Source organism: Pteropus medius, unplaced genomic scaffold (assembly GCF_902729225.1).
Source record: "Pteropus medius unplaced genomic scaffold, Ma_sr-lr_union100, whole genome shotgun sequence".
In the NCBI taxonomy this organism is placed as follows: Eukaryota; Metazoa; Chordata; class Mammalia; order Chiroptera; family Pteropodidae; genus Pteropus; species Pteropus medius.
This window is the reverse complement of record NW_024340849.1, coordinates 31,194,033-31,212,973: the sequence shown is the minus strand read 5'-3', so window position 1 is coordinate 31,212,973 and position 18,941 is coordinate 31,194,033. Positions and strand designations below refer to the sequence as shown.

Below are 18,941 nucleotides of genomic sequence, written 5' to 3'. Positions count from 1 at the left end.
AGGAGGTCAGGCTTCATCAGTCATGATCTTCCACCAATGGGTATGAATTGGCTGTGGTATGCTTTACCAGCCCTATCTTGGCCCATTTACTCATTAATGTTTAAAATACTTTGACCTCGAGACCTTAGTTTAATGAGAACTCTGGCATTTATGTGATACCTTTTGGGATAAGTTCAACAAACACTTGATGCTTATAAAATTGATAATGATGACAACTTGTTAAGTGACATAAGTGTCAAGCAGCTGGGAAAATATAAATTTGGCCCTAATAGGGAAGATCACAAGCCGGTATTAACTTTAAATCTACAGACACTGCTTAATTAATTAAAAACCCTGGTCCCTACGCTCACTCTCCCAGTTTTAGCCAGTCTAATTATGAATTTAAAGTAGGTGGTCATTTGGGATTAGGAAAAAAACAAGTATATTCACTTAACTGCTCATGATATCTGGTTAGCCCTAGAGCTTTTGGGGATTTGGGGCATTTGGAAGAAGTCCTGCAACAAGTAGCCATTGGTTCTGGAGAAGATGGTAAACAATAAAGGCTACCACAGAGAGGGGCCTTTTTCTGGTATGCCGTGCAAGTGTGATGAGGTGAACATTCAGTGCAAGAAGACAGAAAACCCATTATTTTTGTTTTTATGGAATAAAGGGAGGTTCGAATGATCCTTTAATTGTGCGTTTAATCCTCAATAATAATAAATTTGGCTGGGAAGCATGATAGTAAATTCTTTCTAGCTTGCAAGCTTCAGGGAGTAGCTTCCAACCCTTCACAGGTCTTTACCTGGAAGGCTGCACAACTACTACCTATCGTCTCCCACAGCCTCTTTCCTTGTCCTGTACAACTCCTTTTTCAGATTTTTCAAAAGAAAATTAAATTAAATACTATGTATTTAGAGAATTGATCTAAATGTATGGTTCACTTATTCTTTCAGAAGTGTACAAGTATTATTTAATACAGATTGTGCTTCTAATAATTCCTATAAATATTTAGTTATTAAATTTTGGTTAAGTTATGTGTTATAATACTCTTACAGTGGAACAATCAGATTCAACTCATGATTTTTAACTCACAACATTTTTCCTGAAGCATTCAATAATTTCTAGCATTGTCCATATTATATACATTTATATATTGCCAGGAAGCTGAATAAACTTGTAAAGTATTTCTGCAGAATAAAAATATTTAGGCATTTGTATATTATAAACCTTCATACAATTCAATGTAGAGATTTATACATATGCTTTATAAGTAGGAATATGAGAGACAGTTAAATTAGTACATAAAGTTTTTATTTAAAGTTTTCCCCTTCCAAGCAAGCTTCATTTATACATTCTAATACTGTACAAAATTTACATCATCTGTGACTTATTTATTCACTTTTCACTTTCTAATAGTTTGTGTCTTTCTGAAATACAGAAAGCTTTACTTATAGTTCTCATAAATGCTTTTATTTATTTTGGCTAGAAATAAAAAATAAAGGAAGAACAAGTCTAAGGAAAGCAAACATCCTTGTATAAACTGTGACGTTCACATGGAATAGTGGTAGTTGACGATGAAAGTTTTGAAGCAGACCTTGTTCTCTTTGTGATGTCAGCTGGGATTTTCCCACAAAGTACTGTATTTTTTCTTTCTTTCAATATAGTCATATGCTTTCAAGGAAAAAAGAAATGAAAGTTGATTGCACTGGATATATATTTATATATATATTTTTACAATGGATCCTTTGGATCTGAACATACAAATAAATACAAAAACAACGAAGATTGCACTTTACTGTAGAAACGGCATTGGATTCCAGTACACCTGTCCATCTGACATGCTCTGCAGTGAAAGCTTCTCACCAGGCATTTTTAATTTGTGGCTTTCTCATGATGTTGCTTTGAATGACACATGTTGAGGGATTCAACAACATCTCTGGGTGATTAAAAAATATTTTAGGCTTTTATTTACTCTTAATGGATGTTGTTGCAACTCTGAAGAGCTTAAAAATCAAACTCATGTTCCTGTCAGTTTTGTTCTTTTGACTGGCCACACTGGGACGATCTCATTGTTCTCTTGACCTTCTGCTCCTAATTCCTTAGGCTCCTAAAGACAACTAGCAATTACTCGCTTAACTGAGCTCAGGCATCTCTGGTGATAACAAATACATATGATCAGCTGGGAGAAAAATCTGGGGAATAATCTTGTGTTTTTCTAGAGTCATATCTAGAGCCATTTGTAGAGCCAAGGAGAGGAAGAGGAGGAGTATTTGTGAGGAGCTATAATTTGCTTCTTTAAGTTGTGTGTGTTAGGAACATAGAGACAATTGGGACTGTACTTAAATTACTCTTTCTTTTTGTCCCTAAATTCATGAAAGCAATCTCCCAGTTTTCATTTTGGGTTAAGTTTGGGTCAGAGGTGTTATCCAACATAATCTCTTTAATATTTTATGACTGACTGTCAGCCCTACTGTTTAAAGCAAATAACAGGTGTGTTCACTACTTATTTATATATTGCAAAAAAAAAAAAAATGAGAAAGCCTCTGTGAACTGAATGGTGACATAGTGTATTTTGTTTTCATCTTTCAGATAAAATTGAGGACACAGAAGTGATGACTCTGGCTATTCTAGAGCCCACAGGGCAGAAAGCAATTGGTATAAGATCCAACATCTTTCTCTTCTCTGATCCCATAAGGTGCTGTAAGGAGCAGAAGGTATATGAAACAATGTTATATAAAAAACAAGAGTGTTTCTCTTTAACCTTACATGATTTTCTATAACTGTGTTGCCTATGGAGTCTGTGAAGTAGTCACAGGTTAGGAATATAGAATTAAGTGGCAATTTCTGTAATGCAGGGTAAGTATTTTAGTGGGTCCAATTTTGAATCATTTATGAACACAATATCCCCAAAACTTCAACATAGATCACATGCAGGTAAACTACAATGCACAATACTGATCTTAGGTCTCTCTGGGGGCACTCTTCTGTATTTAACTTCCTCTTTTTGAAAGTTAAGATCCACGTGAGGAGTTTCTGTAAAGCTGGGACAAGTTAAAACCAGTCTGAAATGGAAGAGTCTGTCACCACAGCAAGTTTGGTGTGATCTGAATTACCGACACATTATCTGTTCAAGAACAGGTCTTTTTCTTTTGTAGTTACTTGTAAATCATCAGCAATCAAGGGTAGGTTTCGGCAGTTGTACCATTCAAATCGTTCCTAGTATAATAGTGATGTCGCTTGTCATTGTTTCCTAGAATGTGATACTGTTCATTCCAGGGTTTCCTAGTGTTATTTATTGTAAGGTACACAGGCGGGCAGGATAACAGTTGCACAGGCAGGGCCTGCCAGCGGTTCTGCTACATCTCCTTCCAGTTCTGTCCAGGTGCCTTTTTCTGGACAATAGCATATTGTAGATGACTTGTAGGCCCCCTGTAATGGCAGAGCAGGAAGCATTTAGAAACGAATGTGCAGAGAAATGCAATGGCAACTTTTTTTTTTTTTATCACATTTACATTGAGAAAAAAATATCAATTCTCTACTCTTGCTAAAAACTACATAGTGAAAGCAGTGAATTTTAAACTATTTTATTGCAAAGGAAAATTTGAGACTGATAAGATTTCAAAATTTGTTTTTGTGTTTGTGTGACTGATAATAAAAGTCAAATGCTTAGACTATCCCAGATGATCAACAAATCTCTTAGAATAGCTGCCAAAAAATAGAAATTATCTAGCTGATTTAAGTTAAAAAAAAAAAACTCACTGTAAATATTCAAATAATTGAAGTAAATTAGATTTTAGATTGTTGCCTCACTTTTTTGTTTTTATTTTACTACTATAGTGAACAGGGGACTTTTAAATATGGATTGGATACAAAAGAATTATTGTTAATTTTGTTGGGTGTGATAATGATAGTGTGTTTACATAAATGAATGATTTTTAAAGATAAATACTGATACGTTTAGTGCCAAATAATACGATGTCTGAAATTTGCTTCAAATTGCTTCAGTAAAAATTTTTTAAAAAGAGGATAAATGAGGTAAGTGTGGCAAAATGTGGATGGATATTGAATTTGGATGATGCATCAACTAGAACCTACTGCGTGTATGTTTGGAAATTTTAATGATAAGGAGGGGAAGTGAAAAGCAATGCAAATCACATATTCTAAATAAAATTTGTGGATATTGAACAATTAATTTTCATTTTTCATACAGTACTGGTCAGAAACTTATGAGACACTTCTATTCAAACAATTTCAACAGAACATTTGTAAAACCACTACAGTCCGACTTTTATTTGAAAAGCCAGAACCACGAAAGCATAGGGATGGGATAGCACCAGAGGACTACCCCATTTTATGATACAGTTGATCAGAGAGCAAGCCAGGTCTAAGTAGCCACATTGATTCTATTTTATTACCTATGGTAATTTAGTATTTTAATATAAGCATTATACCCTTAAAAGGTAAACTGTGTGGGTGATAATACATTTTGAGGGAAACAAAAGTAGGTACAAAGACAAAGGAGGAGGAGGAGGAGTTCAGTGTGGGCACATACCATACTCCAGCTGTAGCCTCCCACAAGGTAAATGCTGTCATCAAGCACTGCACAGCCAGGACCACTTCGACCCTCCAAAATGGGAGTTTGGAGAATATTCCATTGGTCACCTTTTGGGTCATAGCATTCCACGAGCATTACATCAAGGTGGGAGAAACCTAAGTGACATATCAGAATGGAATCACAAAAGAATAAACTCTTGGGGTCTCAATTTAAGGCTAGGGTTCCTTTTTAAAAAAAGATGTAGAGCCAAGAAGCAGATCACTGTGTCCTTGAAGACACAAATGTATAAATTTACTGGTGAAATTAGGTGATATGTCAGAAGGGCCTAAAACAAACAAACAAACAAACAAACAAACAAACAAACAATTCAACTCTGGATGTTTCCGATTAATTCAAAGCAAGAATATCTGACTAGATTGGTAAAGAGTCATTGGTTGACTATATGGGGGGTATAGACCTTATTAAAAAATGGCTTATTAAATCCTTTTTAATGCAGAAAGCTACAAAGTTAATATAAAATATATTGATGTAAAGGAATGGTGTATGGATTGAAATGAAGAAGCACCAGTGAAAGAGAAAAAGAATGAAAAAGGAAGAGTTGCAGCAGTAAAGATAATCCTCTTCCATTGAGGAGAGCTCCAAGATGAGCCACAGACTTAGACTAGGAAAATGACATTTTGGATGGAATATGAACTTGGAAATATTTACATAAAAATTATACGTCTCCAGGCTTTATTATATTTAGGGATAAATATGTATTATGTACAATAGAAAAATGTCTATGTCTAACATATTTTTTAACATGTATCCAATTAAAAATAAGTGCACAGATGGGTCTTATCTACCATATTCAGATGGCGTGTTTCCCATTTAGTTCAATTTCAAGGATCATGGAAGGTCATAGGTAGAGGAGAATTTAGAGACCAACTATACCAGTTTCTTCATTTTCAGATTAGGAAATTGAAGCCCGATCTATGCTATTGAGAATGTTATTAAGATAACATTCTCAATAGCATAGATCTCTCTGCTTTCCTGTCATATTCAGTTGTTATAGTCATGGCCATAAAGTTACATACATGCACGTACACTACAAAAAATTGTAGGCATATACAAAGATGGAAAAGGGAAGGAGCCAAAACATGGCTCTAAAAACACTTTGCTTTAAAAAAGTTTTTTATTTAAAAAAGTAAATAGAAAAAGTTTGAGAATCATAGATGATTCTTAAAAGAGATAATTCTAAATTTAGACATGAAATTCTAAGTGTTTAAGAAAAATCATGTAGTAGTTTCTTTATGCAGCTATGACTAAAGTTTTTATGATTACTACAGAAAACAATTTTCTGGAAAAAAATCCATTACTATAACTTTGGTGATAAGGAATAATTTATTTCACTGAATTCATTGTTCTAACAAATTGTGCTTTTTCGGTTATTAATGCTTTCATTTTTATTTTCTGTAGACATCATTATTCATTTCCTTAATGTGTGTGGTAACTTGAAAATAATCCTATCTGCAGAGAAGCCAAAATAAATGCTTGCCCAAGGGTACTGGTAATTTACACAGAGTAGATTTTATTTGGTTAACATGTTCTTTACTTGGTTAACTATGATTATCTAACGAGAAACCCCCCTTAGCAAGAAATATGAGATGCAAATGTTATTGTGATTTTGAAAAAAAAGACCTTTCAAATGATTTCCTCCAATTGCATACAAGCGATCATTCATTACAGCCAAAGTGTGGATGGCGCGTTTTGTGTTCATATCTTGTTTTCGAGCCCAGACATCCATTACAGGGTCATAGCAATATAGCCATGGGACATATTCTCCATTGTGTACACCCCCTGTGAATTAAACATATACATACAAGTCAAGAAAGTGCCTTGGAATTGAACTTTGTAACAGAAAATAGAGGAATGACTTGCCTGAAATGTATATTTTCCCATTGTGCACTGCTCCTGCATGAGCTGCCAGAGGCTGTGGCAAAGAGGACACATAACGCCATTCGTTTGTTTCTAGATTATAACACTCCACACTGGACAAATAGCCGGTTTCATTCCTTCCACCAATAACGTATAAATGTTTGTCCAACCGACATGCATAGAAACTGGCTCTTCTACAATGAAAACAACAACCCATGATAAATCATAAAAGAAGCCCAGTTAGTCAGGGAAAGGAGGTGCATTCTGCTTCAGAAAGGGTTGCAAACCTTTGGAAATTACACTTAGCTACCTTCTAAATCTGAGACTTTATACAGTAATCATATGCATTGCCCATTCTGTTTAACATTTTTGAAAGTAAAGGAACAATAGAGAAGCAATTTACCAACTCTTTGTTTCAGCTCTTTTTATCTGGCTTTTGATATACTGTTAAAATGTTCACTAATGTTTGGGATATTTGGTACCCTGTATGGATATCAGCTCAGTAAGACAAGGTGAAAAATGAGGTAGATAATGTAACAATAATAAATTATCTTGACATTCACTTTCTTTATGGTCCTTCAAGGGTCATTGTTCCCAATTTATAAGAGAACTACATCATCAAAATTTTTCTTCAATTATCATTTTTCCTCCCCCCACTCCCCACGACAGTACTATCACAAATAGAGAAACTTTTGTGAACTGAGTATAGTGTTGAAATTTTGCTGTTATATAACCAATTATAGGAATTTTGTCTATGTAACTTTTCGTGTTGATTCTTACAAAGCTGTAGGATATCTTTTTAGTTTCTTTTCAAGAGAGGCTATTTATTAAATTATCTCACTATGCCATCAAAGGCAAAAGACACACAAACTGCGTTGAAAGGATTGGAGACAAGGAGGCCAATTCTGAGGTAGACCAAAATCTGGGAGTGAGATATTGAGGACCTAAATTAGAGTTCTAGAGAAATACAGGGAAAGGAGTGGTGAAAAGAAAATTTCAGAGGAAAATGTAAGACTTGGTAACTAATAAAATATGAGAGTTGAGGGAGAATAAAGTTTCAAAGAGGACTCAAAAATTTGGAATTGGGACGACTAGGTTGAAATCTAAAGCAAGTCCTTGATTCCTTGCTTCTTTTTTTCTTCTCATTGATGCTACCAGAATTATATATTCATAAGGATAACATACAGTCCAATACTGAAAAAGTACAATTGTTAAGTGCCAAGCCTCTCAGAGAATATATTTTATGTTTGATGAATTAATGGTCTTCACAAAATTTGATGTCGAGGCTCTTGGTCGATGTCAATAGCAAGATGAGGAGTTATAGAAATTTTTATCAAGTAAACCTATATGATTTACAGATTTTCCAAGTTGTGCTTACAAAGAGCCCAAACCCTATATAGCATCTATGTAGCATCCTGATTAATACTTTGGTCTCTGGAAACAGATTGCTTGGCTCTATAATTTATTGGGTGTGTGGACTTTGACACATTATTCAACCCCTCTCAGCCTCGGATTACTCATCTGTAACATGGGGATGATGATGGTACCTTCCTCACAGGGTTACCTGCAAATACACATCTCAGGTAAAGTGCTTATCATAGTGTCTAGCATTTTGTTCATGCTCAGAAACCACTAGTTAATATTACCTGCATAAGAATTTTTTAAAAACCAGTCATCAAGATGTTTGCATATAAACTTTTCCTAATAATATTTTAAGTGATGACTAAATTCTTTAATATTTATTTGGATGGTTTATTACCATATAGATATAGTATATGTTATATAGATGGTGATGTATTCAGTTTTATTTTATTATTTCTAGCTTTATGGAAGTACAATTGACAAATAAAATTGCAATATACTTAAAGCGTACAATGTGATGATTTAATATATGCATACATTATGAAAGGATTCTAACCATCAAGATAACCAACATTCTGTCACCTGACATGGTTATTCCCCAGTTTTTGGGGGGAGGGGTGAGAACACTTAAGATCTACTCTCAGCATAAAATTGAGTATTATTAACTATAGTCACCATGCTGTACATGAAATCTTCATAACTTATTCATAGTACAAGTGAAATTTTGTACCTTTCGACAAACTACTACCCATTTCCCCTGCCCCTCGTTCCTGGCAGCCACCATTCTATTCTATACATCTTTAAGTTCAATATTTTTTTAGATTCTACATATAAATGATATCATACAGTGTTTGTCTTTTTCCATCTTGTTTATTTCACTTAGCATAATGACTTTCAGTTTTATCCATGTTGTCACAAATGGCAGGATTTCCTTCAATTCTATGTCTGAATAACATTCCATTGTAAATATACACCGTGTTTTCTTTATACATTTATCTGTTGACAGACACTTATGTCGTTTTCACATCTCAGCTATTGTGAGTAATGCTACAATAAACATGGTAGAGTACAGCTATCTCTTCAAAATACTGATTTTAGTTCCTTTGGACATATGTGCAGAAGTGAGATTGCAGGATCATATGGTTTGGGTATTTTTTATAGTCCTGAAATTAGCATTATGAATAATTTTAGAGTAATATTTTGGCTATGTTTGTTTTTTACTATATTTTCTTGATGCTTTAAAAAAATATGTGCTGTGTAAAATTCAGAGGGATGATGAAGAACAATGATGGAAGAAAGAGGAAGAAAAAAGTAGAAAGGAGAATAAAGAGCAGGAAGGACAGATTTCATAAAGTAAGGGTTTATGAAGTGTTGTTAAATTGGGCCTATGTCTTCTGAGGGGTCCATGAAGCTCTTTGGAAATTATAATAAAATTATACACACACACACACACACACACACGCACATATGTTTTGCATATGTGCATTTTGGGAAGAATATAGAGAAAGATTTTGGAGAAAAATTTTAATCAGATTATCAAAGAAATGCAAACCTAAAAAAAATGGAATTTTTTGGTATAGAGTAAAAACTCATTAAAATATAAAATTAGGTTTAAAAACAATTGCAGGATGTGGTTCCATAGTGTAGCGGTTAGCACTTCTGTTTTACACGCAGAAGGTCCTGGGTTCACTCCCCAGTGGAGCCACAGTCCATGGTCTACGGCCATGCCACCCTGAGCAAGCCCGATGTCTGATCTCGTGAAGCTAAGCGGGGTCGGGTCTGGTTAGTACTTGGATGGGAGACCACCTAGAAAGACCAAGTGCTTAGGCATAAATAATAAAAATAAATAAAAACAATTGCAAAATTAAATGTATACAGATGGACTACTGGTTCCTTTCATTTCTCTAGCTAAGTTTCAATTACTCTCTTATAGAATATGATAGGTCAAAGTTATTTTACTAGTGCTTTTACCTCCTCAGTTAAAATGTTTCATTGAAAAGACTGACACATGTCTGGAAAAGCCTGTATATAGATATTTCTTTGTACCGTTGACATGAGGGTGGGTCGGTGTCCCTCTTCCGTATGACTCTATGACAGGTCTTGGAGCCTCTGAAATAATTAATGGGCCATTTAAAAATAATTGAACTATGTGGGTTGTAAGGTGGTGAGTTCTATGCATTATATATTGGTCTAGAAGAGAAAATGCCCATTAGCATGAAAAACCTCTTAAAATTTGGATAGTGGAAGATAAGAGAAGGCTCTTTATTTTGTAGCGTGAACTCCTTTTATCTAGTCTAAATTTCATCTTTCTCACTTTTCCTGATCTGGCTCCTTCCTTCCTCACTGTGACACTGAGTTAGTCTGTCAGAACTTGCTCTTTTTAGCTGAAGCATTCTAAATTTAATGCTCCATGTGTACTCCTAGCTTTATCCACACAGTGTCACTGTTAGGATCTAAATGGAAAAAAAAAAATCAGTAGGTTTTGCTTCCTGATAAAAGTGCATTTTTATGTAGAAAATTCCAATAGAGAAGATTCTGAGTCTCTGCCTTTATTCCCTTGCATGTTCAAAGTGAGAATTCATGAAATGCCTTATAGAAACACTGGTTAATGGTCTGTCTGCAACTGTGAACATTTGCTCGAGGCTAAAGTCTTTCCATAGCAGGTCTCTCTTGAGAATGCTCCCTGCCCTGCCTCTCCACATGAAGAGCATACCTGGTTATTCTATTTAAGCTATTTTTGGAAAAGTAAGTTACGACTATTAAAGATTCCTTCATGGAATTACCCTCTTTGTATTTTAAATTGTCATCTCTTCCCCCTACAGCACTCCTCATCTCCACTTACCCCACTACCAGAGGCAATATTCAGTGTATTGAGATAAATTTAAAAAGACTACCAATAACTTCTACAAACATGCATTGAATCCTGCATATTGTACAGGTCTTCACAAATCCTTTCTTATCCTTAAGAATGGTCAGTTTATATACTAAAGCATGAGATTGAATCGTTATAACTTTATCTCAGCTTGAATTTTTGAATTTCATCATCAGCTAAAAAACAATAGATTTTTCAAACAGAATATTGTCTCACATTGTTTCTTGTAAGGCTTCTAGAAACAAAACTGTTAAATTTGAGAACATTTCTGATGGATTTGCTTCCAGCTTTTCACTTATACTGTGAAATATATGCTTTGTTGTTGTTCTACAAAATGCTTTTTCTTTTTCTATTTTTCCCCTAGACTAGCAAGATCTCTATGAGAATAATACCTAAAATGTCTATTTTATAAGAAACTTAAAGTCTCCAAAGCATTTCTATTGATTCGAGTTTTCATTCTGCCCTCTTCTTTTTGAAGAATCAAATTCCAAATCTGAGAACAGAACAACTCATCAGCATAACATTTTAAACTACGTTTTTGTCTAATCATTGCTATCAGTAAATTTATAGGTAGCAGCCATGCATTTATTTCTGCTATAGTTGAACTTATTCATGGTTGAATAAAACTAAAGACTATGTGCCCATTTCCCAGATGAACCTAGAGGGTATTCTGCACTTTTATTTATACACTTTTGGAATCTCTGATTAGCTAAGATGTCCTAGGAATCTGTCCAGCCAGCTCTGTAAGAATGGGTTACCAAAGAGGTGGCTTCTAGAGTGTTTCTATTATTCTCAATCAGTTTGGTAGCAGCTAATGGAAGTAGGGAAGTGGGGACCTTCTGGTGAATTTGATTCATGACCTATACAATGCAAAACCAAATCGATTAAACATTTAAGAAACTTCTTTTCTGATCTGAAAAGTATCTCATATATTTTAGTTTTTTTCTTCTTCTTTGTTTAATCACCAATTAGACCACAATAGTAACTGATCGTACTTGCTATTTTGAATAGAAACTCAGCAATGACAGAAAAATTTCATTTTAAGTTATGAATTGCTGCCTGGGTCAACCAACCCAGAGGAGATATGGAGCTAGAAGATTGACTGGGTATTTGTGAGATCTGCTTTTTCCCATTCTGCTCTGTTAGGAGCTCTTTATTTGGTCTATCGAGTTGATTGTTCTAAATCTAAAAAAAAAACTTCTCTTACTAGGGACCCGACATGATATACCATAATGACTTAGAAAGAAACGTTAAACAGTCCATCCTGTCAACGGTGGCTGCCGGGTGCCGACAGACCATGGCAGGTCTTTTTATCAGGTCAATGAGCTGCTAAAAATTGTCTAAGTAAGACCCTGCCATGATAGGCCATAGTGCCTCAGAGGAAGTCATTATAGAATATCAAGTAAACAATACACATTTTTAAAAAATTACTAATTAGGTTTTGCAGCAATACTTCTCATCCTTAGGGGCTCTACAGTAAGATAATTGACCGCGACGTGAGTTATGCCTCCCAAAACCAAGGCGTGAAGGTTAATTATCGTGGTGTATAGCCCCCAGCAAAGGGGACTGTGGTGAAGAGATACTGACATTTCAAACATGTTATTGATGCTTATTTTAAACATATTTTTATGTAAAACTTTTTTGAGTGGTTTTGATTAAAAGGTAAAGTGATGAAGCTACAAGAACAGCACCAAGAAATAACCCCGAAAAGAGAGAAACAGGAGGAAGACATCAGGAGGCTTTTATGTATCCATGTATACCAACAGGAAGATTGAGAAGTTTGTCAGGATATTAACTGACTAAAAATAATTCGTTGAGGTATTAGACATTCCTAATAGTGTCTGTGGTCCTTTTAAAGTATTGTGTGCCTCACCATTTTCAGTGTATAGCTTTTAGTCTCCTGAAAGAAAGTTTTAATATATTTATATAGAATAGAAACTTAGCGAGTTTCTTTATAGCATAGATTCATACTGTCTTCCTGTAGTAACGTCCATTTTTGAATGAATGATATGATCCGAAAATTTCTTTTTAACTTGGAATTTATGATTAAGGATCTATTTTAATCTCAGTGCAATCTGATTGAATGTTTTTTTAAAAAAGAAATGTTAAAGTGAAGGGTCATGAAACAAATAAGAAATAAAATTATTTCTTAATTCAATTGAGAAGAGAAAATAGGTTGTAGATTATTGTCACTATTATTTTGAAGAATTTGCTCAGGAAGTTGTTGAGATATTATTTGAAGAGAACCAAGGGTTCAAATTTTAGCATGCAAATTTGCATAGGCATATTTAGACATGGCCTCATTCCTAAGTGACAGCCAAATATGAGGAGAGCCAAATATGTATAAATGTAGTTGTCTTCTTGTCCTTTGGTGCCAGGAGAATTGGGTAAGATAAACACTGCATGCATAAAAAATGAGAGGATACGTTGCAAAACTTTTTTTTAAAAAAGCTAACAAATGACCTGTTCTTGAATGTATAATGAAAAGATATTTGAGGAGGCAAATATAAGGGATTTGAGAAAGTGAGACTTGAAAACTTTAATATTGAAATTTCTGCATCAAAATGCACATCATTGTGAGAATGGTGGTTTATATTTCAATTATAGAATTTAAATATATCATAACCAAGGAGAGTGGGCTAGCCAGTGAGATTGTAGCTCTGCTTGCCAAAAAAACTCGATGCAATGTAGTAAAGGAGGAAAAGTCATATAAATTTTTCTTCCTACATTAATATAAAAAATTGACTTGTTTGAGTATTTTTCTCCATTGAGTTAATAAGGCAGTTAATCTACACTGGCCAGGCCAAGTTTTGTATTTTGCCTCGTCTGTCTTTCATTGGCTTCATTCAGCATACCTTATCCTAGAAAACCATTCGGCCTCCATGCTTCTGTAAAGCAGCCACAAATATTTCAGATACAAGAAATAAACACTTACCTTTCTTGCATGGGTGGAAGTTGTATCCAGCTATTAAATCGGGGATCATATCGGCTGACAAAATTTGTACTGTGTTTTCCTGTAAAAATACATTTGACACACTTAAAACTTAGATTCCTTTGTTTTTTTACACACTTAATAGTATTTTATAACATGCCTCTGTTCTCAGTTTTAATAGATGAATTAAGTAGAGGAACTATCTAACATGGTATGAGAAGTAGTAAGTCAGTAGAAAAATAAATGTGCCACCTCAAATGTTTTTCTTTTTTCCTCTCTTCTCCTCTGTCTTTTCCTTTGAATGAGTTAGAATAAAAATAAATCAACCATAATAATAAAAGCAAGTATGTTAATCAAACTAGTTAGGGTAAAAATTTCTGGATTTAAGTATTTTTATGTTTTAAAAACATGAAGTTATTGTCTATAAATAATCAGTTCCTAAGACTACCCTGTGTGATATCTCTGGTTAGATCTTTTTTATTTTTTTTTTAATGATCCAAGAATTCTAGCAGTGGTAGCATCCAGTCTCTCTCCATGGAAATAATAGCAATCACTATGATAAGAGTTTGAATTAAGAAATCGGTTTTAGTCTATGCATGTCATGTAAGTTGCGTGCATGTGTATGGGGGAAGCACAGTTGCTGTGATGTATTACAGGTGCATGTGCTGAATGGGAAACTTGAGTCCTCAGATCTGGTTAACAAGCTTATCCCCTCTGTTGAGCTTAAGAAGCAAAGTAATGCCTCTAAGGTATCGAAATGAATCTTATTTTACATACAGATTGACACCAAGGCAAGAAATGGAAGCAAACAATTGTATTCCATTTACTGTGTAGCACCTAAGGTAACAATCATCTAAAGCACTTGAAGTCTTAATTCTAAAAGTCTGCTTTGTTTACATATGTGTAACTAAACATTAAAATACAGGTACCAAACTTCACTGCAGGAATAAACAAATGTGTATATGTGTGCATGTGTGTGTGCATGCACACGTGTGGGCATGCACACATATGTGCACTCACACAGGCATGTATACACAACACAATTATTAATTATACAAACATATTGAATGTTTACTATGTGTCTTATGTGTTCCAGGTTCTGGGGACATATTGGTAAACAAGAAAGGCAAAATCTATGTTCTTGTAAATGAACACAAAAAATATATTTTCAAGTACAGATGAATTTTCTTTAATTTTATAAAGATAATAAAGCAGGGATTGATAGAGGAGAGGCCACTTTAAGTAGAATGGCCACAGAAGTCTTTTGCAAACCTCTTCAGAATAAGCCTCTCAGGCAATGGGGCAGGTGAGTATAAAGTATGGGGCTGGCCATGAGTTCAAAAACGCAAGAATGCTGGGGTGACTTGAAGAGAAGTCAGAGAGGTATCAAGGTCCAGAACACAGTGTGCCTTGTGGACTAGTATAGAATTGCACATTAAAAAAAAGAAGAAAGAAAAAGAACCAATAGGAAGCATGGGAAGGTTTTGAGCAAGCAAGAAATATGGTCTAATTTCTCTCTTACGAAGATCACTCTGGATGCTGTGTGAAGAATAGACTATAGAGGGGCCACTTAGGAGGCCATTGCAATAGTCAAGGCAAGAGCTGATGGTGCCTTGAATGAAGGTATAAGCAGCGAGATATAATCTGGAAGAGCCAATAAAATTTTCTGATGGGTCGAATATTATTATGACAAAAAGTAAATAATTAAGGATGGTTGCCAGGTTTTTAGCCTGAGTAACTAGATGGAAGGTCATGTAATTTGCAGTTTGGGGAAGACCAGGCAGGAGTTGTTTGGGGTTTGGGGAGGGAAGTCATGAGTTCTGCTTTGTTCTTAACCTTGAGAGGCCTATAGGATTTCAAAGTAGAAGTGTCCCGTAGGCCCCAAGCTAAATGAGGTTTCAGGTACAAATTTTGGAGTTATTATTCCAGAGGTAATATTTAAAATAATAGAACAGAATGAAAGCCTTTAGGGAGATGGTATGGAAATGGAAGATTATAGGTCCTGGGAATGAGCCCTGGGGTAAAAGAAGAAAAACCAGCAAAGGAGAGCAATTGTCAAAGATAGGAGGAAAACTGTGGTATTTTGGAAGCCATGTCAAATAGTGTTTCAAAAAGAAGAGAGTGAGCATCCGAGACCTCAAGTGACCCCAAGATTTGGCAACATGGAGGTTGGTAGTGGCCTTAGCATGGGTTGCTTCAGGGGATGAATGTGGATGAAAACCTATGTGGGGACTCCTCAAGAGAGACTACGATGTGAGAATGTAGAGTAAGAAGATGTGGATTCTTAGGACTTCTGCCATAAGTAGAAGAAAACTGTGGCTGGAAGATATGGCATCAAGAGGTTTTATTTGATTGTTTTTCTTTTTTAAGTTTGGAAATACTACAAGGTCTTTGAGCAGGCAAGAAGGAATGAAGAATAGGCTTTAAATTGGAGCAGAAACAATAAGAGACTAGACTGGCAGGCATATATATAAGTGAATAGACGTGGTATTAGCAAGATGAAGATTTTTATCTTCTGAATGCTTCTTTTTTCATTTAACTAAGAAGGAAGGCCATCCACTGAGAATGAGGTTTTGGAAAAAGAGGCACTTGAAGAGAGAGAAGGTGTGAAAGAGTTAAGTTGGAGGGTGGGAAAGTACATTGACCATGGAAATTTAGTCATGTTGGCTAGTAGGCAGCATGGCTCATTAGCAGCCAGTGTGGCTATGTGGTTTTTTATATCGACATTTAGTTACGCAGAAGCAGGAAAAAGATGGAGGAGAATTGGGTTTAACTAGGACCAGAGCTATACCCTGGACAAACATAATGGAAGAAGAGATGGATGACACGAGGGCTGCAGGTGTATGCACTAATGTGATTATGGGGACAGGCAATAGAATCTAAGCTCAGTATAGGGGGAAGGAAGGACACAAGGGGATGATGGACAGTGACAAAGTGGTAGGGTAAAGTGATGGAGATGACATTACCAGGAAAACAGTGAATAGCTGTCACAAAAAAGGGGCAGCAGGTAATATAATCTGCAAACATCCTTTAAAGTGGTAGATTTTAAGGGTGTGGGAGTGGCAATGAAAAGGAAGTAAAAAAGCTACCTGCCTCCAATAATGTCAAGAATAAGGGGGCTGGAAAACACTGTCCCCATTAGAGAGAGTGGCTGGGAAAACACTACTCTCCGAGGATAGCCAGGGTTTGATTAGAAAAGAAGCTGAAGGAACTATGTGAAAGAAAGTTTTAGGACTATAGGGATTTTGTTGATGTGAAATCGTGAGTCTCAGGGATCATGCGGGAGGGTTTGGATGGTCTGGTTAGGTGGTAAATTAAGTTTTATCTAGGGATGTACAGAAAGAGCTAAGAGTTCCAGGAGTGAGAATGATTCAAAGAACTTGGAATCCACAAAGGGAGGCTCCAACTCAAGAAATAATTATGTCTAGAGTTGGTTTATAAGAGGCTCTTTGTAGAATTTGCAAATTCTACATTTCCCTGTAGGAAAAAAAATGATTCTTGATAGTTAAGTTCCAAGGTTAATTCCAAAATATATCTGAAGATTAATGGTATTAATAGGAATATAGAACATACTGACCATGTATAAAAATGTTTCTCAGTGAAATTTGGTTTCGAATTTCCATTAGGGAGAAAATATCTACCTTCTCTTGGCAAGAGGGCAGAGAGTACCTTCCCATGCTGAGCTGTGATGGTAGAAACTGGGATGTTTGCCTCTGGTTGTAATGGTAATGACCTTCACTCAAGAAAAAGCTCAGCAGGGCTAGTGTGATATGCATGTGAGATGAAGAAAGTTTCCAGAGGAAGGGTCAGTGGTGCCAAAAAGGGCAACGATGGAAAATTGGGGAGGTAAAAAGAAGGAAGCAGTTCTGGAGTTGGTAAAGGATATGTGGAGAAGAAAGTGAAGGAAGAAATTAATGTGTTAAAGTGAGAAAGGTGAGATAAAATTGCATTATTCACTCCGTTCTTGTGGTTTCTGTTGAGACTATTTAGCAGCTTGAGAGTAGCGGCCATTTGCAATGGAAATTTGGATTACTCTTTACTCTTTGGCTTCTTCTTATCTTTTCCATTTGTTTCTAATTCTTCCCCTACCTCTCTTTTTTGTGACGGTGCCCTGTCACCAGACACCACTTTTGACTGTCATTTAGGCAATAGGTAAAATAGAGCAAGGAGTGGTAGTTTTTAGCCGGTGGTGGAAGAGAAGGAAATGGGAAGGAAAGGAAATTCTCCGTGAGCAGTTATTTTGAAAGTTGGTCATCAGTAAGTGATAATATAAACTGGTTCTCTGTAAACTGGGGCACTGGTAGAATACATGCATATATATTAGAATATTATAATGCATTCTTATCACCAATGACATTAAGGAAGTTAATAACGATAGCTAAGTAGAAAAAAATATATGAATCCTGCTTATATTTCATTAAAGGACTTGCACCTCATTTTCTTAAGAACTAAAGTTTAATTTAAGAAGAGTTCACCTTTAAAACTGACAAACATAATATTTGAATCCATGGATTTTTAATTTTTCTTCCCTGTCAGAAATGAAATTAAAGCAAACTGTATATTATTATAAGATTAGTATTTTTTATAAGTTTTAGTATTAATTGCTTACTTTTTGATTGAATGAGGTACTATAATATGAAAATCCCATATTTTTTAGATGATTGATTCTCTTGATGGTTTTCTAAATGGGAAATGAAGAGTTCTTTCTGAGAGAGCCACTTTCCATTGTGATACATGCTGATTTAATTTCACAGGATCAATGTCAGAAACATGACTGTTGTTTAATACCTAACCAGATACCTATATTTATGAGAGGAGGCAGTGGGGTTAAAGACTGAGGCTCTGGAGCCAGACATATGTTGGAATCGGCTCAGCTTTTTGCAAGCTATGTGTCCTAGCAAGTTATTTTACCTTTTCATGCTTAGTCTCCTCACAGTAGGACTACAGCAGTCATGAAATAGACCTCACAGGATGGTTTGTGAGAATTAAGTGAAATGATGAGGTGAGTGCTTTGCAAAGTTCCTGTCCAAAAAAAAAGAGTACTCTATAAAAACTACTGCTAATACTAAAAAAGTCAGCTATGGTTGACTGGTGGATGGAATATGAAGCTACATGTGGAAGGGATGGTGGTGAATGTGTGTTTTTGGTCCTAGCCCAGATCCCTTTACCAGACTAGTGCACCCATTCCCTACCTGCCGTGAATTTGGGCGCTTGTAATCGCAACTGTTTCCTCTCTGTAGAGCTGCCCTCAGGTGAACAGGCCACCTCACTGCTCATCCTCACCCTCAAGCTGGGGGACGGCCTCAGCCAATGACTGACTGATT

At 35.5% G+C, this 18,941-nt stretch overlaps 1 protein-coding gene across 3 annotated transcripts in view; it reads right to left on the bottom strand.

Annotated features, from left to right (window-relative positions):
• Positions 1-1,268: 1,268 nt before the first annotated feature.
• The window catches only part of KLHL14 (kelch like family member 14), a 113,607-nt gene continuing 95,934 nt past the window's right edge, over positions 1,269-18,941 (bottom strand). For all 3 annotated transcript variants that reach the window (XM_039843783.1, XM_039843775.1, XM_039843793.1), the window contains exons 5-9: positions 13,621-13,699; positions 6,455-6,645; positions 6,215-6,373; positions 4,532-4,689; positions 1,269-3,408 (exon numbers count right to left, since the gene is read on the bottom strand). In XM_039843783.1, coding sequence (XP_039699717.1) covers positions 3,268-3,408; positions 4,532-4,689; positions 6,215-6,373; positions 6,455-6,645; positions 13,621-13,699 — 728 coding nt within the window. In that variant the 3' untranslated portion in view covers positions 1,269-3,267. The remainder of the gene's footprint in view (positions 3,409-4,531; positions 4,690-6,214; positions 6,374-6,454; positions 6,646-13,620; positions 13,700-18,941) is intronic.